This window comes from Myotis daubentonii, chromosome 13 (assembly GCF_963259705.1).
Source record: "Myotis daubentonii chromosome 13, mMyoDau2.1, whole genome shotgun sequence".
NCBI classification, from domain to species: domain Eukaryota; kingdom Metazoa; phylum Chordata; class Mammalia; order Chiroptera; family Vespertilionidae; genus Myotis; species Myotis daubentonii.
This window is the reverse complement of record NC_081852.1, coordinates 58650303-58675820: the sequence shown is the minus strand read 5'-3', so window position 1 is coordinate 58675820 and position 25518 is coordinate 58650303. Positions and strand designations below refer to the sequence as shown.

General features: G+C 51.9%; 1 protein-coding gene across 2 annotated transcripts; it reads right to left on the bottom strand.

Annotated features, from left to right (window-relative positions):
- Positions 1–1001: 1001 nt before the first annotated feature.
- On the bottom strand, positions 1002–24596 carry BAG3 (BAG cochaperone 3). 2 transcript variants are annotated; one of them, XM_059661609.1, is made up of 4 exons: positions 24074–24596; positions 7131–7457; positions 5361–5756; positions 1002–2349 (listed from the first exon to the last, which is right to left on the bottom strand). In XM_059661609.1, exons 1-4 carry the CDS (start codon positions 24251–24253, stop codon positions 1531–1533), a joined length of 1722 nt encoding a protein of 573 aa, XP_059517592.1. In that variant the 5' UTR covers positions 24254–24596; the 3' UTR covers positions 1002–1530. The 2 variants fall into 2 exon arrangements, with proteins under 2 accessions (XP_059517592.1, XP_059517593.1); XM_059661610.1 differs by having other exon boundaries at positions 1002–2346.
- Positions 24597–25518: the final 922 nt, after the last annotated feature.

Sequence of the window (25518 nt, the reverse complement as noted above, 5' to 3'; positions counted from 1 at the left end):
GGAGGCAGCTGATCGATGATTCTCATCAGTGGTATTTCTCTCCCTTCCTCTCTGAAATTAAAAAATACACGTGCGCATGCACACACACACACACTAGAGGTCTGGTGCACAAATTCATGCATGGGTGAGACTCCTTGGGCCCCAGCTTGCACCCCCAGCCCTGCAGCCCCTCCTGGCACCCTGCCTTTGCCTGGTGCAGCCCCCTCACCTGCTCCATCATCCCGCCACGGTTCTGCTCTCATCTGCTCTCCTCATCGGGGCCAGCACCACGCCGCCCCCTGGTGGTCAGCGCACGTCATAGCGAGCGGTGGGAACTCCCGGTCAAACGACTGTGCCAGGGGACACTTTGCCTATTAGCTTGTATTATATGGGAGGGTATTTTTTAAAGATGACCCCAAGACTCCGAGAACATGTTCCCAACCCCCTACGACCTGGACTCAAGGAACACTTTGGCCAGCCTCCAGCAATACTGGGAGCTGGTTAACCTGTGTAGCTTGGTGGGACCTGCAGATGGTCTAAGGCAGGGGTGGGCAAACTTTTTGACCCGAGGGCCACAATGGGTTCTTAAACTGGACCGGAGGGCCGGAACAAAAGCATGGATGGAGTGTTTGTGTGAACTAATATAAATTCAAAGTAAACATCATTACATAAAAGGGTACGGTCTTTTTCTTTTTTTAGTTTTATTCATTTCAAACGGGCCGGATCCGGCCCGCGGGCCGTAGTTTGTCCACGGCTGGTCTAAGGCCAGGTAGTCTGAAGAGGTCTGGGACACACATCCCATTACCTGAGTTCACAGCCCCACGTCTGCCCAGGATGCAGTGTAATCCGAGGCTGAAAACTGACCAAGACTCATGTTCTCATGGGCTGGGCCGGCAGAGATGGTAGAACCCCAGCGCCGGCTTGTAAATGCGCCTGCCATTTATTTTCACTGCAGCCAGCAAGAGACCATCTTGATGATGCCACACTCTTCAAAGCTTTACAAACCACAAAAAAACACCGAGTCACATTATTACTTTATTTTCCTTTTTTAAAATGCAACATTCAAGTCATCCAACATACAGAAATTCCTATGGCTCTTTACACATTTTGTTCTCTCAAAAGTTAGGCATTTTAGCTTTGAGATGAAGAAAATCATCCCATTTAAAATGGCAACATTTCTGAAAAACAGGTTTCCTATTTGTGATGGGAAACTGACTTCCCATCTATTCCCCCCAAAACTCCTCCAGTCCAGAGCTACAGGAAGACAGTTCACAACCCTGGCTAACATGTGGTGCCCATGCAGAGAGCGGGCCCCGAAGCAACAAGCGCTGTTAACTTTAGAAACAAGCAACTTCTTTATTGTACAGCGTAAGAATACTGGAGAAAAGCATCATTTCCCTTTTAACCCTTTTACTGTTTTGCCTCCACCCAGGTTACTGCGTACCAAGCGGCTATGAATAGTAAAAACCTATTGATTTAAAGTCCCTGAAATGCATGCAACTTAGAACTTGCTAACGCACACAGTCAGTTCCCAGGCTCCAAGCCTGCTTTTTATTGAGATGGTGGTGCTGGGTCACCAGCTGTGTCTGTCGTGCTGCTGGGGTTTGGAGTGGCTGCTGCTTTGGCATCTGGCTGCTGGGCTTCGGCTTTGGGATCTTCCCCATTTCCGGCACTTTTCTTACCCTTGTCTGCTGCCATGGCCCCCATGATTTCCTGCAGTGGCGGGTCGCTTTCAAGGGAGCTGGGCTGGAATTCATAAACCTGGACTTGACCTGGGACATCGATTGCTTTCTGTTCAAGTTTTTCCAGGATGGTCTGAACCTTCCTGACTCCATCTCTCCTGGCCTGACGGACATCAGCTCGTCCTTCAGGGTCTACCGAATCCAGAGCCAGTAGCTCTTTGGTCAAATACTCTTCGATCATCAGGTACTTTTTGTCCGTCTTCTTACCTTCGAAGTTGTCCACAGCCTGCTCCAGCCCTTGCACCTTCTCCAGGATGGCTTCCACTTTCAGCACACCTGGATGTTTGCGGGGTGCCTCGGCTTCTCCTGGCTTTTGGGGTGTGGCTTCTGCTGGGGCAGGGCTGGGGGCTGCCCTCTCTTCTGCAGCCACATTCTTGGGGGATGGGGGGACAGCAGCGGGGGCAGGGCTGGGAGCAGGGCTGGGCACCGGAGCAGAAGGAACCTTTATTTCCACCTTCTCCAAAGGAGGTGGGGGCTTCTGAGCAGCAGGCTGGGAATCCCCCTCCTTGCGGATCACGTGAATCGGGATGTGTCCAGCAGGGAGGTCTGAACTTGCTGGGCCGGGTCTGCTTTCTGGTTTGTTTTCAGGTTGTGGGACAAAGGAAGATTCTCGGTGGGTCATGGGCTGCTGAAAGAGGCAAGGACACAAAGGTATTTTTAATAACTGGCTGAGAGTCACAGGATGTTGTTTGTAGCTAGCATAATACTGATTAGAAAGCAAGCTGGGGAATGGCTTTTTAAAAAAGTTTAACAGTACAGAGATTTTCAAAGTCAATTAACAGCTGTTACAAAATAAACATGCACTAATCACGTGTGTGACCAAACCATGAGCCATGCTCCCATTCATCACCTTGGCCTATTTATTAGTCTGTGACCTCTCCCTAGATTTTTCTGTAGTTGGCATTCTTAGGGCAATAAAAAGAAAACCAATATAATTTTCAAAAAGGAAAATACTAAAAGCTCATGCTGACCACTGAGCTAGTTGAGCTCAAAGCAAAGTCCTGGGCGACTCAGACTCTCAGGTGAGGCAGCTGTGGAGGGTTAATGGCCACCTGTGCCCTTCCTTACGCTGTGGGGACAGTCCCTGCTCCGGGGGTGATCTTCCCATCTCCTGTTTCAGAAAAGTTATAATTTCTTTTAACCTATGTCAGCCTAGTGGTTTCTGCCCAGAATGACATCTTTTTTGAGACCAGGCAAGATGCCCCAGAGAGTTAACCCTGTAGGAACTTCGCTGGGCACATCTGTGCCAGAACTGCCACTCAGCGGAGCATTTCTGCACCGACTTCGGTTGCACAGGCCTCGGGGAGCCTCTTTAACGCGACTGTAAGTTAGAGCCATCCTGTTTTTAATGAGCTGTGCTTAGAACCACACATCTGGCTCTTCCACTTTAGGTGAATATCTAAAACCCCTTAAAAACCCCACACCCAATTCCATCCACTGGGAAATAAGAATTGGACTACATTATTTCTAAAGTATTTCCCATTTAAAATACTAAATTCCACTATAATGTTCAGTTGGCTCAAATCCTTACAAGCCTCCAAAAAGGGATCTTTGAACAAGCTATCTGGGTGGATGGGACGACTACCGGTCTGGGCATGGGAGTTTTCAGTGGAGACTGGGGCAGGGGTTCATCACAAACAAGGCTAATGAAGGGACGTGAAACAGGATTAAATATTATTTTACCATTTATGGGACACATGTGGGAAAGACATGAGGGGGAAAAACTCTAGCTCTGTAAATGGGCACCTCTTTCCTGGGATTACTGAGCCCGAGGAAGGACCTGGGGGGCACTTCGCTGTCTGAATGCCAGCAACCTCCTTTTCCACCAAATCTCTCCTGCCAACCCAGACATCCTCAACATTGGCCCTTATCACTCATGAACCAGCCACATGTCTCTTTGGGCTTTAAAATAACGGCTAGGCCCAGCCGGCGTGGCTCAGTAGTTGACTGTCAACCTATGAACCAGAAGGTCAGGGTTTGATTCCCGGTCAGGGCACGTGCTCAGGTTGCAGGCTTGATCCCTAGTGGGGTGTGTGCGAGAGGCAGCCGATCAATGATTCTCTCTCATCCTTGATGTTTCTCTCTCTCTCTCTCTGTCTCCCTTCCTCTCTGAAGTCAATAAAAATGTATTTTAAAAAAATAAAACAAGGGGTGGGTAAGAAGTGATTTTAGAAACATTTAGAAGGAATTGCTTTATGGCTATACTCTTCAAAAGGTCAAGATCACAAAAGCAAAGAAAGATTGTAGGAGACTAACAAGAAATGACTAAGTGCAGTGCTCATGATCCTAGATGAGATCCCGGGACGGGAAACTGTGATAAAGGAGATTTGAAAATGGACTGTGTATTAGGTAACAGTATTGTAAGGTTGTGACATTTCCTGAATCTGATCATTCTACTGTGGTTCTGAATGAGAAGGTCTTTTGCTTAGGAAAATATTTACTGAAGTAGTTAAGGGTAAAGGGGCATGATATCTAACAACTAAATTTCAAACAACCGCAATACATAGGGTAAGATATAGAGAGAGAAGAAATGACAAAGCCAACAGCAAAACGTTAACAGTGAATAAGGGTGGAGGGTATACTGGACTTTTTTTGTATGATTCTTACAACTCCTCTGTAAGGTGGAAGTTAATTTACATACAAAAGAGGCTAAAAAAAACATAGTAAGAGGATGACGCTCTGTTCCAGGGCTCTGGACGTGTCACTATTTGTAGTAAAAAGATACCCCGCATTTGTTTACAGAGGGACTTCCCTCTAAAAACTGTGGCAGAGAATTAATGCAGCTGCTCAAGTTGCAGCCAGAGGGGGCTTAGGGCTGCTGAGCTACATGACCTCCTCCTCCGGAACCCATGCCCCAGTCTCCACTGAAGGAGCCGAAGGCCATGCCCAGACCAGAGGTAGCCCCATCCTCCCAGACGGCCGACTCATGGCCAGACAGTATGGTCTACCAAAGGGGAGGAGAAAGGAGTAAGGGATGGTTTCTGCCGTCAAGCTCGGAGCTAAGGTGAGGAGATAAAAATGAACACTGGACATGCACAGAGCAATCCGTGCTGCACTGTAAGGGACTCAAGAGGCGCCGTGAGATAGGTGAGTGGACTTCACGGAGGCCAGACTGGCTTGTCCCTTGCAGGATAGGGAGAACCTGGACTGTGAAGGCATTTCAAGGAGGGGCTCAGCACGGGCAAAGGCACGGACGTGGGAAGGACCGAAGGGGCGGAGTGGAGAAGGGGGATCGGTGAGGAAGGAGCAAGCTGCCTGGAAGACGAGGCTGTGGCTGGGTGTGGAGGGGCCTGAAGGGCCCTGAAAGGCAGGCACTAAGACACCTGGGCCCTAGGTGTGAGCGTGATGATGCCTTCTGCCCAGCTGTTTCCCATTGTGATGGTTGGAGCCTGCCCCCAAGGCAGATGCACTGAAAAAAGAGCAAAAGCTGTAGAAAGCACTGAGGATGTACAGCCAGCCTTGGTCCTGTATTACTCAGTGACCAGCCATTTTAGGATCTCACTTTCCCGTTACATGTATGGGACCCAGGGAGGCCTGATTGGGAGGGGGTGGAGGGTGGGGTGGCAGAGAACTTGCACAGAGCTCCTCGCCCCTAAAGAGATGCTGCCGTAGCTAGTCTGGCAAGACCAACTCTCCTACCTGAGGCCTGTTGACCACGGTTTGCACACGTCTCGGCGACGGGGAGTGCACTGGTGTGCTGCCTCTGGCTGGAGAGCTCTCCCGGCTGGACGCACCCAGGACAGGCGATCGGAATGGGGATGTTGCCCGCCGGGGCTCCCCCTCATCCCCCTGGATCTTGTGGTACACGGGCTGGTGGGTCTGGTATTCACCCTGCTGAGCTGGGTGATGGGTCTTCTGGGTCTGGTGGAAGGGCTGGGCTGCCGGCCGGGAGACGTTCTGCTCGTGGATCACAGGGATGGGGATGTAGCCCCGGGGGAGCTGGTGGCTGCCCAGGCTGCTCCTGCCGGAGGAGGGGGGCAGGCTGGCTGAGGAGGACGAGGACGAGCAGTCTGAGGTGGCTGGAGACTGGGATCGCTGCAAGACATAAAGGGGAGAGGTGTGGCCCCACACAGGACCCTCCGCCTGGCACTCTGACCCGCCTCCATTATGTGCTCAGGGCAACAGGTCTCACAGGACCTCCCATGTGTAAGCCTTTGTTTTCAAACTGTAGTGTTTGGGCTGAGAACCCTGCAGTCAAGAGGCCTGGGTTCCGATTCTTACCAGCTCAACCGCTTCTGTATGGTTCCACACACAGAAAAGGGCACCCTCTCCCTCACCGGGCTGGCCTGAAGCTTAAGGAAAACAACCTGTGTATGTGCTGGGCACAAGTCCCACAAACAAGAAGCACGCGACACATTGTATTTGTTATTATATGTCGCTTTGCTTCCTTCTTCCTGTTAACCCTTTCCCTGCTAATCCACAGAGAACTCAGCTGGGCACAGGGAGCTGCGTTCCCCCGCGTGGCCCAAGGCAGGCCAGGCCCTTTCCCTTCTATTCACACAGGAAACCAGGAGGGCGTTTCCCCGGCCGGCTTCTGAGGGTCCTGCTAGCACAAATTCGTTAAGATTTCTCCGATGTGTCACTTCTGGTTTTTACAGCAAAAACCTTGTAAGTATAGGTGCTGCTTCTCCAAGAAACGCCATGCGCCTCCCAGTGTTCTGCATTAACCATGGCTTTTTACTCCAAGCAGACAGCGGAGCCAGACCCCCGGAACAGAGCTGAGGGAGGCAACCCCAAGGCTGGGTGCAGACACGGGGCGAGCATTCGTGCCTAAGACTGTGCCAATGTCTGCAGCCAGGAAAACCAAGAGGACTTACCGCTCAGGAACCCTCCTGGGTCCACTGGCCCTCAAATCTCGGCTAAGCACCGATTCAGTAGTGGCTTCGGCTTTAAAACCCTACCACAGAGCAGCCGCCTTCCTGACTCCCTATTCTGGGTCTCCGTTCAAACCACGGGACCCTATGAGGGCAGCTATGCTGTCTCATTTTCATACCAATATAGGTCCAAGCAGCTAATCCTTTTCTGTAAGCATTGAACTTAACAAATAGCTCTGAGTTTCTGAACTAGAAAGGCCAGTGAAAGGAGCAGCAGGTTAGGAACCAGACCGCCAGGCTCGTCCTAGCGATGACACATCTGGTCCAAACTCCTTACCCTTCTGAGCCGCAGCCCCTGAACTACAAAAACGAGCCATGATCCCTGCCCACCTGAAACACACCTGTCCTGTGCTGGCGGGCATGTGGGCTGTCAAGCTGGCTTTGCTGGGTGACCTCTGCTGCTGCAGGCCAGGCCCAGATGCCCTGCATTTTATCAGGTGCCAGGCCCAGGGTGCTGGCAGGGTCTGATGCCAGCCTAAGGAACACAAGACTCCCACGTCGCATTCACAGGCCCAAGAGCCAGGCCTCTCCTTACCTCGGGTCTGTGGGAGGCTGGGGGCTGGGCTGCCACAGCTGCTCCCGCCTGTCCACACTGTTTGTCGGGCTGGGTGGCTTCCGGCGCTCCCTGCAGAGGTGACTGGGACCTCTGAGGAGCCGCAGTGGCAGCCTCGGTTCGGAATCGCTGGGCCCCGGGCTGGGGAACGGCAAAGAAATGGTGCGGCGGCCGGCTGTTGAGGCCTTCGTGGAGGACGGGAATGGCAATGTAGCCTGGTCGGAGCTGGGGGTACACAATCTGGCCTTCCCTAGCAGGCAGCAGCCGGGGGCCCTCCCGGGAAGGGCCATTTGCAGAGGACGGAGTGTCCTAAAATAAAAGGAGAAACACAGACGGGTTAGAAACTAGGATGGACACACTTCTGAAGAGGAAAGAACATGGTGCTGAGCGCCCTCATCTTCCAGAGGGACCCCGGCCCCCCAGCACCAGCCAGCTCGGCCGGGCACAGGGAGCACAGCTGCCCCCCACTTCTGCCAGACCCCCCCTTCCCTACAGAGGCCGCTCTCTGGCCAGCAGGTTAAGAATTAGAGACATCAGGGGAAATCAGACGGGCCGAGGTATCTGCTGAGCACAAGAGAGGTCTCCCTCTCCCACTCTGGGAAGACAGGGCTCGTTTCTGGGGCAACCAGGCAGCACTGTGGGCAGGGAAGCCACTGTCTATCCCCCAAGCCTTCAGGGACCCAGATGCGAGGAGGTGTGCGGAGGCGTCAATCCCAACTCGCTAACCAGAGCCAGCTTCTCTGCTTCTCAAAGGGCCTCCCGGCCCAAGCCAGCTTGGCGCAGTGGACAGAGTGTCAGCCCTCAGACTGAAGGGTCCCGGGTTCGATTCTGGTCAAGGGCATGTACCTTGATTGCAGGCTCGATCCCCAGCCCTGGTTGGACGTGTGCAGGAGGCAAACAATCGATGTGTCTCTCTCACATGATGTTTCTTTCTTTCTGTTTCTCCCCCTCCCATCCACTCTCTAAAAAGGAAAAACATCCTCGGGGAGGATTAACAACAACAACAAGGCCCTCCGGTTTCCTAACAATGCAGAGTGGCACTGGCCTCAAACACAGGCCACAGCTTGGAGACCTTTGCAGAGAAGGGGCAGCAGGGGGAAGCTGCCTTCTCTGGAATATTTTCAGAATAAGCTCCGAGAGAGGGGGGGGGGGGGGGGGGGGAGAATGAACACACAAGGAACGCAGAAGCTGCACAGGATGAAAACAAAACCCAGGGATTACATGTGCTGGGTTTCTGATGCCAACAAAGCCTGCTTGGTGAGGAGCGGCTGGGGTCCCCCCATGTCCTCTCAGGAAGTTCTCCCTTTAGTGGCCTGGCTATTTTGGGAGCCTGGAGAAGGCCAAGTTCCAGATGTACCACAGAGAGATCTTGTTTCAGATGACAAGACTGGCCAGTCGCTCACCGGGCAATGTCACTTCTCACCAGGCAGAAGCTGGGCAACCGAAGCCGGGAGCCCCCAGCTGGGTCCTGCCTGTCTCCTGAGCATTACAGAGGTTGGGGCTGTGGATTCGTGCCACTTACTGGTATGCACATCCGAAGGGATCAACTATTAAGAAGGAGAAGGATCCCCACTTCAGAAGGCATCTCTGAACCAGGGACAAACGCCCAAGACTGAGATTCTAGGAGCTTGCTGGGTGTGTAACTCGGCTGCCGGTGAGAGAAGCTAAGGGCCAATCTGCATTTGAGTGATGGACACTGTAATTCTGCCATGTTTCTATATTTGTGTGCCCAGTGGCTGACCCGGAATTTAGCCCTTTCAAGCTCATCAATGCTTTCCTCCTGCTGAGCCCCCGCCCAGGGCCTCCAGCACCCAGGAGAGGCAAGGGTGTCGCAGTGTCCTTGGGGACATCAACTAAAGGCACTCTCAGATTAGAATCCCCACGTGCTCAGGGCAGCCGCATTATTTTAGCCTGCTCAATTCTGAGGTCACCCAAGAGCAGGGAGTGCGTCCAGGTTTCACATTCAAAATCGAATTCCTGCCATGAGACTGGCACCAAAGGGAGGCAGCAAGAAACACCAGGAAGCCCTGTGCTATGTGGTGTTGGCTCCTAGCATGCCGCCAGGCTCAACCCGGGGTCTGGACAAGTCGTGGGAGGTCTGTGCTGGCTGCCCAGGGGCACTGCCTCCTCCAGGAAACCACAAAAGCCTCACGCATCTGCACACTCCACGGAGCTGGGCAGTTAGCAAGCCCTCATCCACGGACTACCTCCTGATGAACGTCCTGCTACTGAGGTGCTCGGTACGATGAGTGGCCAAACCAGCAAGTGCGATCCCTGCCCGCTGGGCTTACCCAGGACAGGTCAGCCCTGGCCGGTGTGGCTCCATTGGTGGGATGTCGTCCCATGAGCCAGGAGGTTGCTGGTTGGATTCCTGGTGGGGGGCGTGCAGGAGGCCGCCAATTCATGTTGTGCTCTCACATCGATGTTTCTCTCCTTTCTCCCTCTCCCTTCAGAAATCAACAAACTATTCTTAAAAATAAAATAAAAGGTTTAAGGCTGAATTAAACAAATGGGAAGCCCCACTACCTGGACAGCACGGGAGGCCCTGCAGATGGGGAGACGTGTGGGCAAACACGTGGGCTTTTCCAGTTCGGATGGGTCTCTCCTAGAGGGTGACGTTCATTCTGACCTCCGTTAGTGACAGTTCTGGGACAATTCCCTTAACTCTGTGAGCCTTCCTCCCTTTATCCAGAAAATGGAGCTAGCAATGCCCACGTCACAGGACTGCTGTGAGGTTTTATGAGAGGTCCAGAGGGATGGGATGCCCAGGAGCCCGAAACACACGTGAGTTCCCTCCCTAAGTAGGCATGCGATTATGCTACTCACACCCCAAAGTGTCAAAGGAATCAAAACTGAAGGACAAAGTTACCAGACGGTGACTGGAGTCAGAATGGTGGCTGCCCCGGAGGAAATGGTAGGGACTGGGGAGTCTTGAAAGGACCTTTTGAGGGAATGGAAATGTACTCTATCTTGTTCTGGGTAGTGATACATGGGTACACGCCTATGTACAAATCTACAAAACTACCAATCTACCGAACTTCTCTGGAACCCCCCCCCCCCCCACCCCCAACTACTGCCCGTTCCCTGCCATATTTCACCTACACCATCTGGTTTCCACAGGTGAGGCTGCCAACCCTCCCCCTCCCCACAGCCAGCAGTCAGCTGTGCCTCCAACCCAGACCCTTCCAGGCCTGGAGACCATAGGCCGGGCTGAGGCAGGGCTCCTCCTGGGGAAGCCCCTGGATCCAGGAGGCCCTGGGGCGGCCTGCCAAGAGCTGTGCATTTTATGCATCTCACTGAATAATTCTGCACCTCAAGGATAGAGAAAAGGCAAGGAAGGGGGGGGGGGGGGAATGTTGCCTGCCCGAGGGCTGGACAGCAGACTGATCCCCAGAGCGATATTCTGCCCGGGCCTTGGAAGAGGTGCCACGTGGGGGTCAGTGGAGGAAAGCCTGTGGTCACTGTGGGCAGGTGTGGGGGTCAGAGCAGCACTGAGAAGGGGGTGGCCCTTGAAGGGAAGTGCTGAGCCGAAAGGCTGGAGAGGCCCCATGTCCTCTGTGTGAGTTGCTGACAAGTGACCTCACCAAGACGGGAGGAATCGAAAGGAGAAACCAGGACATGACAGGAAATAAGAGAAGTCAGGGCAGAGCTGGGGACAAGGGCATGACCCGGGAGGAAGAGGGAGGGAAGGGGCCAAGACGCGAGTTCTGAACCTGGATTGGTTGAACAATGGTGCTGCCGCTGGCAGAGGTGGAAGACAGGGATGGTTACGGGCGGCCGGGAGTATGCCGCTCCTGCAGTGCTGAGGCCGGCACTCCTGGCTCCGTGTGAATGAAACGTCCCCTTTTCCATTTAATAAAAAACCACGGTGACAGAAGGAGCCTTGACTTGGGGTGGTGAGCACACGATACAATATACAGGTAATGTATCATAGAATTGTACCCCTGAAATCTATATAATTTTATTAACCAACTAGAGGCCTGATGCACGAAATTTGTGCAAGGGGGTAGGCCCTCACAGCCGCCCCGCTGCTGCCTTGGCCCTCGCAGCCCCAGCTTCTTCCAGAAGGTTGTCTGGACGGTCATTCTGCTGTTCGATTTAATTAGCACATTAGCTCTTTATTATATAGGATGTCACCCCTATGCATTCAATAAAAAATAAACAAGCAAACCAAGCAGCTCTTCATGAGCCTCAAGTCTAAAAGGCAGTGCCTTCCCTCCCACTATGGTGGGATTTTGTTTAGCAAATCACTGCTTTAGGTAAATTAATAAATCACATCAGTTTTACAGAGCAGACAACTAAGTACGTCCACATGGACGGAGAATTAAACCAAGAATGAAACTCCCGCCTGTATCAAGGTCTGTCCAGGAACGCGGACCCACCTTCTAGTGTGTCTCTCACTGGGGCCTGATCAACAGCACCGTCCGAAAGGTCATTAAATTGCCCTCCTAGCTTCTATGGTGTTTTCATCACAACACAGTAAAAAATAGATAATATTTTTTAAATTAAAAAAAGTTTTAAAATATGTAACATTTATGATCCTCCTAGAATATGACTCAAGTTCTAGCCAAGTCCAGAAAAAGCCTATTGGTTAAGCCAGAAGCTTTCACAGACGACTCACTATCTGCCCCCCTCTGACTTCATGGGGACCCCACCTCCTTGGGGTTCTTCTGTGTGATCATGTGATAGGGACTGAGCATGATCACATGATAGGGCCAGGCATGACTACAGTGACCAAGCAGATGAGGGCCAATCCTTGCTCATCATGACCTGCCTGTAGCTTAAGGAGTCATGATGGCACCACAGGAATTATTTTCTTTCTTTTTTTATTAATCCTTACCTGAGGATATATGTTTAGAGAGAGGAAGGGAGGGAAGGAGGGAGCGGGAGGTAGAGAGGGAAACATCGATGTGAGAGAGAAACATGGATAGATTGCCTCCCTTACGCGCCCCTGACCGCCTCTGACGGGGGATGGAACCTGCAACCTTTCAGTGTACAGGATGACACTCCAACCAGCTGAGCAGTCCGACCAGGGCAGGAATTGTTTTCCAGGGAAGCTCAGCTCATTATCCTTATCTTTGGCCAAAGACAAGGAATACACACATACACACAAAACCCAATTAGGAGGAGGGGGTCAGTGGGGGGAAGAGGGGACTTATGTAATACTTTTAACAACAGTGAATTATAAAAAAAAAAATCAATTAGGAAATAGCCGACACCCTGACTTCGCTGCTTCTCTCACTGCATTAATTTGTAAATTCATAAAATTTAATTCCCCTTTCTCGTTTGCACACACAGTAAAATCCTCCGCGGTGTGTCTCAGAGAGCACCAAACAACTCCACAAGGCAGCCAGGACAAAAGCAGGAAGAGCTACCCCAGATGAGCCACAATTTGCCCTCCTGAATACAAGGTAACGTCATTAGAGAAGCCTGGGGTTAGGATCTGAGCTTGGGTGAGCCCAGGAATTTACGTAAGCCTTGTTTGCTGAACAGCACATCTAACTTCATTACTTGTTTTTAACCCAATGTGGGCGCTAGGGGACAGTGAGGGGACGTGGGAGGAGGCTGCACTGGGTCCTAATCCAGGTTCTGTCCTAACAGGTGTGCGACGTAAGCAGCTCGCATCCCCTCTCTGGTCCTCAGTTCCCTCAGCTATAGAAGGAAGGGGAGGCCCAGATGTTTTGTAAACAGTGTTTCTCAGACTCGGGGGGCGGGGGGTGGGGGAGGGCTTCAGAGCACCCAGGAAATGCAAAACAAAACAAAACCGCTGAGCCCAGCCCCAACCAAGTCTGATTCAATAGGCGTGGGACAGCCAACCAGAAGTGCACTGAGAAACACTGACCTAAGGAAGTTCCCTCCAGCACTGCCAGGCTCCGCGGCCTCTGATTTCCCAGGTCCCCACTTGTGTAGTACGTATCTACATAAAGCTCAAAACAAGGAAACGGGGATTTCACGGAAATCTAGAAAAGACCACTCCTCCTGCACCCAGTTAAGTCATATCAGAAGGTGCCTCGTCAGTACAGCCCATCGGTCTCATATATCGTATCGGAAACGGCTGGAACTCCTGGTGCCCCTCCAGTTTCACATACCAAACAAACGAAGGAGAAGCTACTGAGCCCGCAGGACTCTGGCCTTAGAAGCAGGGCAGGAACAGCCCCTGGGCACCTGCAAGGCACATGCTGATGACTACTGGGTGTTATACATGCAGCGCCTTAGCTGCTTTGGGGACAACCGGGGAGCAGGGTGTGCCTCGACCCATCCACAGTTGGTTCCCTGTAACAAAGAGTGACCTCTGAACCCTAAAAAACTGTCCCACTGCAAGCCCCCAACCTCAGCTCCATGGTACAGCACCCTGTGGGCTCAACACCCGCCCAGCACAGCTCCCATCAGTGTGGTCTGAATGGAGGCGACAGCAACAGGGAACTCTGAGGACTGCCCTGGAGTCGGCCGAGGGCGCTGGAGTCTGAAGGAGGACACAGATGCTAATGAACGGTTTTCAGGCCGGAGTGGCTCCGTTGTACCATGTGCACTGAAAGGCTGCCAGTTCAATTCCCAGTCAGGCCACATACCTGGGTTGTAGGTTAGGTTTCAGGCTGGGGCACATACAGAAGGCAACTGATCAATGTTCCTCTCTCTCCCTCTGTCTTCCTCTCTCTCTAAAATCAATAAAAATATACATTAAAAAAAGAAATGAATTAAGTAGTATTGCTATCCTATATAATAAAAGGCTAATATGCAAATAGACCGAACTGCAGAATGACCGGTCACTGTGATGTGCACTGACCACCATGGGGCAGACGCTCAATGCAGGAGCTGCCCCCTGGTGGTCAGTGCACTCCCACAGGGGGAGCTCCGCTCAGCCACAAGCCGGGCTCACGGCTGGCGAGTGCAGTGGCAGTGGCGGGAGCCTCTCCTGCCTCCGCAGCACCACTAAGGACCCCTGGGGGGATGTCTGACTGACGGCTTAGGCCCACTCCCAGACTGTGAGAGGGCGCAGGCCAGGCAGAGGGACCCCCTCCCAGTGCATGAATGTCATACACCAGGCCTCTAGTTTGATACAGAAACAGATATTTGTATGTCCACAGCCAAACTCAAATTTCTTCAGTTCCCACTGGATTGTGATAAAGGGTCTCTCCCACACCTCCAGCCCTGTTTTGGGCATACAATAGGCAAAATCTGAATAATAAGTGAGGGCCACACCCACCAAAGTCTATTTACACCAAAGCCGAATTCCTCAGTGGTCTCATCAGGTTGGTAATGAGCCTGTTAGATTTAGAAGCCCCTTATCTAAGTCTTAAGAATACTGATGAGCAAGAGGGCCATCTTCTCTGCTGAGAACTGTATCTAAAGTCCCATGACCTGGGAGCAAACACACCAGAAATAACGATAGGGACCGGAGCCCTAAACACCCCCTCCCTCCAACAGGCCCCAGCCGGCTGCTCTGAAGGGGCCTGCACTCTGGACAAACTCACCGCTGAGAACCCACACCCAACTTGCAGTGGCCGTGGCTCCTCACACACATGCTGAGACCAAGCCAAGCCAGGCTGGGGCAGGGGGACCTGCTTGGGAGAAGATCCGTTGGTGTCCCCCCAAAATCCTCAGTGCTTCCCCCACCAGGGGAGTGGTTTCCAGGCTAGGCCCCAGCACCTCCAGCTGCGTTTTCCCTGCCGGAAGGAGTGCTCGGGGCTCAGAGTCAGCTCCCGGCCTCCCCAGTCCCCAGCCCCTAGAGTCCTCAAGGATTCCATGCAGATGTGGCCCAAGGTCACAGGGAAGTTACTGCAGAACCAGGCTGAGAACTCCGGTCACCAGGCTCCCAGCTCCTGAACTCACAGCTACAGGAAATCCAAAACTACCGACCTCCTCTTCAGGGGGGGGAAGAGGGGGGCAGACAGAGTAGAAGCACTTTTTTAAATCACCTAGAGCCTGAATCACAGATGGAAAAGTACCTGAAATTCCCATCCCAGGAAACAGACCGTCTGAAGTTAGATAAAAGCGACCTCCTGTTACATTCCATGGGTTTCTCAAGCACTGCTCTCATACTGTGGTTGAACACTGGTCAATCAATTGGCTCTTCCACCTGCTAGAAGCCAACCACGAAAGTGTTTGTTGGTATCACGGTGCAGGGTTTCAAGTGACATGCATTTTGCATAAAACACAATTTCCCAAAAGAAAAAAATCTCCAGTTCATCAACCGTGGCTTAGAGAACCCCTCTGACTGACGGTGGCAGTCTTGGGGGTACTCTCCCCCCGACCGTGGACACTGGTGGAAGGAGACTCAGTTCAAGTGATCCAAGGGGGTAAGAGGAGGCCTTGCTTCTGAGAAACAAGACTTCTACCTGCGAGCCGACAGACCCAGGTCCAACCAGAACCGTCTACCGCGTGCGGAAGTCAAATGCCTCCCTGAGCCTTTCTGAGGACTGCACACACGTGGCAGGTCAGGCCCTGTCCTGTCACCTTCCGTACGCCATCCCCCATGATCCTCAGAGCTATGACCCTTACAGCCTTCCCCCAGGATCCTTCTGTACGCCCATTTTACAGAAGGGGAGACTGAGGCTCTAGGAGGGTAAGTGATTTATCTGAGACCACTAGCACCTGATACCAAGACCAGGATGTGTTAACCCTTTCACTGTTACTGCCACACCCGTAAGCTGTGGCTAACGTCTTCAAATCCATCTTCCTGGGGTTAAACGCAGCAAGAGAGAAAATGCTTCATTTTGCCTGGCTGAGCTGGGCCGAGGCTCAGACCTGGAACATTCAGTTCCAGTGTGCTCCGGGCCAGGAAGCCAGCGCTGCTGCTGAGTCACTGCCTGGCTGAGGCAGGGCAGGGAGACAGCGAGAGTGAGGGTGCTGGGCTCACTTCAGTCACCACATTTCTTCCTACCCGGGCAGGAGAGCTGGTCCTGCTCGGACACTCAGGATCCCCAGGACTAATCTGGAGAATTCAGAAAATGAAGTGGCCGCCTTCCCTCTTGCACATGCATGGGCTTTCATTCACTCAGTGTCTAAGTGAAGAATCTAAAATAAATGGGAAACTGCCAGTCCACATTAATGAACTGAGGAAGTTACTGGTTTGTTCTTCAGCAGGATGCTAAGGAATTTGCGGTGGGAAGTCTCAGCTCAATCGCTCCGTACTGGGAGCTCTTGGGAGCCGTGCTGTTTACGGGCTCCTGATAGAGGCAGCGAGCAATCTGCAACCCCTGGCTTTTCTGAATTGACAGTGAATAAGCAGCTCACTCTGTGGTGTCTGATCTCAGACGGCCACAGGGGGTAAGAAACTGCCAGAGCACCGGGGCTCTCTGTGCAGCTGTGGGTCTGGCAGTGACGTTCAGCAACCGCGTCTCCAGCAGGCCTGCTCCAAGACGCTGTGTCACCGGCGGGGACACCCAGAAAAACAGTCTCTACAGACCCAGAAGAATGAACCTAGGGCAGTGATGGTGAACCTATGACACGCGTGTCAGAGGTGACACGCGAACTCATTTTTTGGGTTGATTTTTCTTTGTTAAATGGCATTTAAATATATAAAATAAGTATCAAAAATCTAAGTCTTTGTTTTACTATGGTTGCAAATATCAAAAAAGTTCTATATGTGACACGGCACCAGAGTTAGGTTAGGGTTTTTCAAAATGCTGACAGGCCGAGCTTAAAAGGTTCGCCGTCACTGACCTAGGGGATTGATACTAAAGCCTCTATGGAGAAAAGGCCATTCAGAAATGTGATGGAGAACAGTTAAAAAAAAAAAAAAAAAAAAGGAGGAGGGAAAGAAAGGCGATGAAAAGGAACCAGCTCTCGGGGACAGCCTGCCTCCTAACCCAAGAGGTGCAGGAGACGCTTGGTGGAGAATCACAGTGAAGGGGGCAGAGCTGCCCTCTATGATATAGCGTCTATGTGGCCCTTAACACCATGACTGCAGAGAGCAGGCATCAGCGAGTTCAGATGGGATGAATGAGTGAGTGAAGACGCGGCCCGTCTCCTAAGCTCAGACCCAGGCTCGGAAACAAGCCAGCATTTCTCATCCGCGGTACAGAGATGCAATTGGCTGCTGATTACTGAGGCTATGCCTGGCGAGCTCTGCGTGTGAAGGACTTTCAAGAAGGCCCACTGGGGGCAAGTCTGTCACCCCTGCTGGCTGTCGGGTGGGGGCAATCGCTGGCCACACCAGCCAGTTCCGTGTTGTCTCAGCTGCCAGGCCTCAGGCCAGACACACCCCCTCTCCAAGTCTGTTTTCTCATAGAGAAGGTGCACCTGAATGTTTCTATTTTAGAGAGCTGCTTTGAGGATTTAAAGAGATAAGGTTTGTGAAATCACCCACCAGTGTCTGGCACAACTGTATAAATATGAACCCCAAAAATATTGGGTTCATGCCTTCCTAAAGAAACTCTCTGATTAAGCTTTTGCAAGCTGCCTGGCTTCCTGAATAGGTGCCAAGCCCCTCCCTGCAAGAAATCTTCATAGAAATATGTGAAGATTCTATAACCCCAGATATTGCACACAGTCGCGCAATGCCAAGGGAGGGGTGGGGGTTAGCTCCCACGTCTGCCCCAGGAGGGGATCTGGAGCGAGTCCAGCTGTGAGTCCGGGAGCTGAGGCCGAGGAGAGTCCCGGGGTGCAGACTTGATTCAGGAGCAAGGGGGAGCCGGCAGGGGCTGGAGAATTCCAGGCAGGTAGGACAGGTTTCTTCAGGGTTCATCAGCACTAGTGGGTCCTCAAAAGATTCCTACCAAGCAAGACCTTTGTCTTACACTTCATTTTTTTCTCCGTAAAGTGTCTTAAAATATTTTTGTTGTTGTTAATCCTCACCAATGGACATTTTTCCGTTGACTTTTTTTTTTTAGAGAGTAGGAGGGGGAGAGACAGAGAGAGAAACATGGATGTGAGAGAGACATTAATTAGCTGCCTCCTTCACGCACCCTCATCAGGGCCGGGAATCGAGCCTGCAACTGAGTACGTGCCCTTGACAGGAATCAAACCGGAGACCCCTCAGTCCATGGGCCAATGCTCTATCCACAGAACCAAACCGGCTGGGGCAAGTATCTCAAATATTTAAGAGCCAGGTTAAACCAGCAAAAATGTAGAGAAAGAGTAGGTTTGGATTATGCACAGCTTTCTATTCTTGATGATAAACGTCAGATCATTTTCAACCGTCAATAGGAAATGACAAACATGTAGAGTGGCTTATGTAAGGCAACCGTGTGTCATTCCAGGGAGGAGGACAGCGCTAATCAAGCCTCATGGGAGGTACGAAGCTTTCTGACTCACAACCAGCCCCAACAGCATGAAGCAGCTTAAGCCTTCCCGGCCCTGGCTAACGTCAACCGCCGCCACGCCACCGTGGCTGTGTACAGACTCTACCCTCGTAAAGGGCAAATCTACTGGACGAAACGGGGGACAAGTTATGCTCAGGCCTTGCACAAGCCTAACACAGGCTGTTCTTTAGCGGGGAAATGAGGGCCTTGGCTGAGCTGGACTTGCAAGGCATCTGGCCAGCTCTCTATCCACACTGCTCATCAGTGGCAAAGGAATCTGCAACTCGCTGGAAATTCACAGGACAGAATGGCCACTCCCTCCCTCACTGCTCTGATCCTTCCAAGCAGCAGAGCGCTTGCAATCCACCTGCAAAGAGCAAAATGACCTCATCTTCAAGGAAAACCAGGAGGCTCTGCCGAACCTGAAGCGGAATAAATGGTGTCTCTACTTCAATCGTAACTCAAAACGTTTCCAATTTCCTCTGAAAGGATGTCTCTACCTCTCTCGCAGGACCTGAGGATCAACTGTCAAATTATGACGGGCGGGCTTCTGCTGGAGGGCGCGACAGGAAGGAAACACTGACTCGCGCTTTCTTGGGGTGCAGGAGGGTCTGGGAACCTCCCTGAGTCTGACCCTTCCCCACACCTAGCACTGTCACCCGCCAGGCTCCGTCCCTCCCCACATCACCCCCCCCCCCCCATATTCACACTCCTAGAAGCCAGGCACTGTGGAGTTTCACTAAGAAGGAAAATGAGGGATTCCAGGGCCTACGTGCAGGCCTACCGTCCTCTCAGTCACAATCTGCCACCTCCTTCCCCTCAAATGAGATCAATGCCACTCAGTGACTCCAAATGCAAGTCTGCAGATTCAAGAATCATCAGGAACGCTTTTCTGAGTTTCAGATTTCTGGGCCCTACCCTGAGCAATTGGGATTCAACATGGGGTGGGGACAGTGGGTGACACAACTGGAAATCTGTGTTCTTAAAAAGGTTTCCCTGAGCGCTGGCCTGTGTTGGTCAGTGGTTAGAGCATCAGCTCTCACATTGAAGGGTCTCAGGTTCAATTACCGGTCAAGGGCAAGTACCTAGGTTGTAGGTTCGATCCCCAGCACCGGTCGGGGCACATGCAGCAGGCAACTGATTGATATGTGTGTGTCTCTCTCCCCTCCTCCCTTCCACTCTAAATATCAATAGTAGGGGCTTGATCCCCAGTGTGGGGCATGCAGAAGGTAGCCAATCAATGATTCTCTCTCATCACTGATGTTTGTATCTCTCTCTCCTTTCCTCTCTGAAATCAATAAAAATATATTTAAAAATCAATGGAAAAAATATCCTCAGGTGAGGATTAACAAAATAATAATCTTCTATATATATAAAAGGCTAAGTGACTGACCATACATACGTCCGACTGTCTGGCCGGTACATATGACATGCACTGGCAATCTAAAAATAAATGTTGACTTGCACATGCATGATACATGTAAAGCTCTCGCTGGCGCCAATTGCATGCACGGGTTTTGATCTGTCATTGTTGATGGTGAATTTGGCTGTTTTTGTTGACATTCTGAAGCTGAAAGAAAGCGGTGGCATCGACAGAATATGTCTGAAGACCAACTATTGGCACAACGTACCTCTGACACTTCATCTCTGCCTCTTCTATTATAGAGAAAGTGATATAGGCAAATAGTGATATTAAAATATTTCTTCTAATGAATTTCCTCTCAATGTGCACGAATCCGTGCACTGGGCCACTAGTAAGAATACTAATAATAAAAGCTTCCCTGGAGACTGCCATGCTTGGAATTGTGCTGGCGACCTCCAAGACCTGGAGAGAGGGTCTCCCTTTGGTCCCAGGGGGGTTTGTGACAGAGCAATGCAGTGACACACTCCAATGGAGTTGGCCATTGTTTATTCAGTGAGAACCCAGAGGAGGGGCTGCAAGGGAACTGCATCTCCTGACTCCAAAGCGAACGCCAACCTCTCTGCCAGGGAGGCGGCTGGACTGGTATGAACTTGCCGGAGATTAGTGGGAAGCCCATGTGGGCAGAAAATCGATATCCAGGAAGACTGCAGGTGGGAGGTTCACTGAGAGTGGAGCTGGATAAAGCCCGGCGCCTTTGCCTCCAGCTGTCCCCCCCCTGCACTGAAGGGCAACACTGCTTTCACTCCCCCCTCCCCCCGGGAAAGATGGGGATAAAGTCACTCTCACCACCCCAGGGGAATGTGGGAGGATCAACTGTGAGAAGACAGAGTAGAAGACTAACTGAAAGCCATTCCTTTACCAACATGGCTCCACTGTAAACACTCGGAAACTGACTTCCCCTAAGAGGGCTTTCTGTGTTATTCCTGCTCAGTGAATAGCTCTCGGTTGACTGATAGCATCTCCAAAGTAAGGATGCTTGGAGGGTCCCCTTAGCTCAGCTCAGCTCCTCCAAAACAGCCCTTGGTTTGGTGCCAGGGCGCTTTTCTCAGCATGCACTAAGAAACCAACTTCTGCCCTGGCGGGTCTGGTTCAGAGGATAGAGCACTGGCCCATGGACTCAAGGGTCCCAGGTTCCATCCCCGTCAAGGGCACATGCCCTGGTTGCAGGCTCGATCCCCAGTAGGGGGTGTGCAGGAGACAACTAATCAATGATTCTCTCTCATCATTCATGTTTCTATCTCTCCCTCTCCCTTCCTCTCTAAAATCAGTTTTAAAAAATAAGATAAATTGCTCAGTAGTTAGAGCTCAGGCCCGTGGACTGAAGGGTCCCAGGTTCAATTCCAGTCAAGGGCACATCCTTTGGTTGCAGGCTCAATCCCCAGGCTCCGTCAGGGTATGTCAGGGAGATAACCAATCAACGTGTCTCTCTCACATGAATGTTACTCTCTGTCTCTCCTCTTCCACTCTCTCTGAGAATCAATGGGGAGAAAAATATCCTTGGGTGAGGATTAACACAAAAAAGAACCGATTTCTCATATAAAGCAATACTGAAAGGCTTTCCACTGTATCTGGTCTGGAGTAGGGTGTAAGTCATATAAGTGAACCTGAACTAGTCATCCAGATATTCTGTGTATATCAAAGCAGAGATTCAAAAGCAACCAAGTCCAAAGAGCTAATGAACTGGATGTTAGTTTTCACCTTATGTGTTGGTTCCGTGCTGAGAAATCGCAAGTAATTAACTTGGTAAGGAGAACTCTTTTCTTGAGTTGATCACAACCAGCCATCACCATTCACGTAATAACAGCACAGAAATCAGCCACCCGATCCTTGGCGATCAGAAGGACACAAAAATAATCAAGTATTCCAGCCCGCACACTTCATGAAGGCTTCCTACAAATTCAAGATGCTTCTACCTTCTTCCGGACAGATACACTGCCTCTTCTCAAGGCTTTCTGGTGTGGTTCTCTCTTTGCTATTAGTATTAGCTGAGAGGCCTTTGCAAGCACACTTCAACTCTCTGAGTTTTTCTTTCAATATAATAAAGAGGCTGAGCGAAAAGACCTCTAAGGACCTTTCAACGTTAAAATTCAAACTTGAATTTTCAAGTCAACTTTTCCAGCGTCAGACTTCTGACTTAGTAGCTCTTATTTTCTATGTGTTGAGAAGAAGAGTAATTCAACCTGCCTTTTTCCACCCTCAGACGCTTTATGAAACCACAGCCTAAGCCATCCATCGGATGGGTGAACAAAGATCTCAACTTGCTGGGTGAGTTTCATGTTGAAAACAAAGTGCTGGCAACCTGGGTCTTATACTGCACTCCTAGTGGATATGTTCAAACTTGACCTTCACTCACAACAAAGGGTGCCAGCAAATTGACTGTCCCTGTCTCTATAGGAAGGAAGCCTGAAAATGATTGTTTTCTTAACCACACTAAAGATCTAGCCCTAGCAAATTTGGCTCAGTGGATAGAGCGTCATCCTGGGGACTGAAGGGTCCTGGGTTCGATTCCGGTCAAGGGCACATGCCTGGGTTGCAGGCTTGATCCCCAATAGGGGGCGTGCAGAAGGCAGCCAATCAATGAATCTCTCTTATCATTGATGTTTCTGTCTCTCTCTCCCTTTTCCTTCCTCTCTGAAATCAAGAAAAATATGTTAAAAAAGAAAAAGAAAAATCTACATCCGCACAGACTGCAGTAAGAGAGCTGGTTTGAAATGAGCATTAGTTTCACCCAATGATGGGCTGAACAGACAGACACACACAAATAAACGTATAATTATGGCTCTTGTACCAATTACAGCCGCTTGTACTAATTTTCAGAAATAAATATACAATTAATTTCTTATAAATGTAAGCTGCTGAATGTACAATATCTCATCATTGGGCACTAGAGTTTTATCAATATTTTAAAGAAAAAAGTTCATAAAATAAAGGTAAATAATATAAATCTTTCTTCTAAAATAATAGCTTTTAAAGTATTTTTAACTTTGTGGATTTTTATGTCTTCGAAATAACTTACCAGTCCTTTAGGGCTTTTATTTTCATTTTGTCCAGAACAGCATTTACAGTTATCCTTTAGGTATATTTACTCTTTTGTTTAATCCTCACCCGAGGGTATTTTTAACTGACTTTTTTAGGGAGAGTAAGGGAGAGAGAGCGCGAAACATCGGTGGCTTCCCCTGACCAGGAATTGAACCCAATGGAACCCATAATCTTTTGGTATACAGGACGACACTCCAACCAACTGAGCCACCCGGCCAGGACTAAGTATATTTCCTTGGGGGGGGGGGGGGGAGCTCAAATTTATAAATAATTGCACAATTTTTTTGTGCAATTTGTTATAATTTTTAAAATTAGACTCATTTCAATTTTTTTTATTTTCAGATTGCCATGCTCCTAGGGTTAAGTACTTATCCTTGCCTATATCTAAGTGGGGCATACTTCTGCTGTGCTCACCAAAGTATTCCTACTCGGTTATTTGTGTATTAAAAGCCAGTCCTAGGCGTTTTAATACCATAACAAGGAAGGGAATGGATGCCATTTCTTCCCCCGTGAGGCGGTGTCGTAAGGCGATGGCCAGCTCTGAGCAGGCTCACCCCCTCGGCTCAGGAGAAGCCTGTTTTCAGCAGGTCATCCCGGAGCGGACCCCCGCTGGAGGTCTCACACAATCCCATTTTAATTTCAAATCGAAAAAGGAAAGGAAGGAAGGAAAAGGGGGAATGTGTTTACATGCGTCTCCCGAGTCACTGTCGGAGCCGGGAGCCCGGCCGCGGTACCCCCGGACCGAGCCGAGGAGCCCGGGAGGGGACGCCGCGCCCACCGGCCCGGCCTGCGCACGGCCCCTGGCGCCGCCGAGGCGCGTCCGCCGAGCGAAACCACCACCTCCCCCCGGGCGGCCGGCGGCGACCGGGCCCGGGGTGCTGACCAGCCGGCCGCCCCTCGCGGAGCCCGGGCCAGCTCCGGCCACCGGCCCGCAGACCCTCCAATCGAGCCGGCGGACGGGGCCGGACGCCACCGCGCGAGACGCGCTTCCCGGCCGACCCCCGGGAACAGCCGGCGGGCAGGGAACAAAGTCCCACCGGGGCCTCCCCTCGCCCCACGCCGGCCCAGGGCGGCCCGGGAGCGGGCTCGTAGGGGCGCAGCGGGCCGCCCGGAGGTCCCCGCGGCCGACCCCTGGGGCCGGGGCGCGGCGGGCACAGGCGCCTCGCAGCCCCGCGGCCCGGCCCAGCCCCCGCTCGCCGTCAGGTGGGGGCCTGGCTCACCTTGGGGCCCTCGCGGGGCACGCGCGGGTCGTTCCACGTGGTGGTGCGGCTGTTGTGATCCACGAAGAAGGGCCAGCCGGTCTGCGGGTCGATCTTGATCTCCCAGCCGGGCGGCAGGGGGTCGCGGTCGCCGTTGCCGGACGCCGTCTGCATCATAGGCGAGTGGGTGGCAGCGCTCATGCTGGGTCGGGTCGGGGTCGGCCCGGAGGGGAGGCCGCCGGGGTGCGGGGTGCCGGGTGCCGGGTCACGGGGTGCTGGGCCTTCGGGCGCCGAGTCGCTCGCGGGCCGCGGCCGGAGCAGGAGCCGTGCGCGCCGCCGACGTGTCCGGGAAGCCGGCGCCGGGCACCTTTATGAATTAAAGGAGGGGGTGACGTGGCCCGCGAGGGGTGGAAGTGTCTGGAAACGGCCTCCTCGCTGCCAAAGGGGACGGAGGAGATAAAGGGAGGCAGCAACTGGCCGGCTAGAAACTTCTGGTCCCATCCAGAGAAGTTGGCGGCGCGCGGCTGGAGCGGAGCTCCGCCCTGAGTCATCGGCTATAATCGTGCGCGCCCGGCGAGGCGGGGCGGGGCCTCGCGCAGGCCGCCCCTCCCCCCCGCTTCCCCTCCCCCCCACCCCCAGGCCCGGGGTCCCCCCTGCGGCCGGGGGCGTCGGCTGAATGCCCCCCGGCCAGTGTCGGTTTTCAGATTCGCTCCCTCTCCTGGGAGCCGCGGGGGGTACTCCCGGGGCTGGAGTCAGCTCTCGGGGTGCGAGCTGCGGCTCCTCCGTATAAAAACAAAGTCATCGTTGGCCTTGAAAGTCGCTGGTTTTAAGCTGGAGTTTCGCCCTCGGGCCCCCTCCCCATCGCCCACCCCCACCCCCTTTGGCTCCCTCCTGGACTGCTGCTCCGGACACTGGAGTCTCTCAGTTACGTTTTAATCACTGTTTTCGTCCTCTGGGCTCAGGAATGTGGATCTGACTGAGAAAGCAGGGAGAAAATGGATGTGCGAGTGGAAATTCACCTGCCTGCCTTTTGAAACCCAAAGAGAATGCAAGATTGCATCAGCAGCGCATAGTTTTATGCTCCTGTATCTCAGTTACAGAAACTACCATTGCAGCAAACAACTGTAAGAAAAAAATCGCATTCTTTGGAGCTCTGGTCCTTTTTATGGCAGAGGTTGGTTTTCGCTATCTTAAATCTTGACATAGATTTAGGAAGTAAGGACCTTATGAAATGAAAAAGAATTGGTTGACTCAATAGTTGTTGCGCTTGTAACCTCAGTCAAGCACCCAGCTCCTCTTGGGGGAGAGAATGCGCCCCAGAAAATGTTTGGGAGGCTCCATTTTATTTTATTTTTAAAATATGTTTTTATCGATTTTTTTACAGAGAGGAAGGGAGAGAGGGATAGAGAGTTGGAAACATCGATGAGAGAGAAACATCAATCAGCTGCCTCCTGCACACCCCCCAC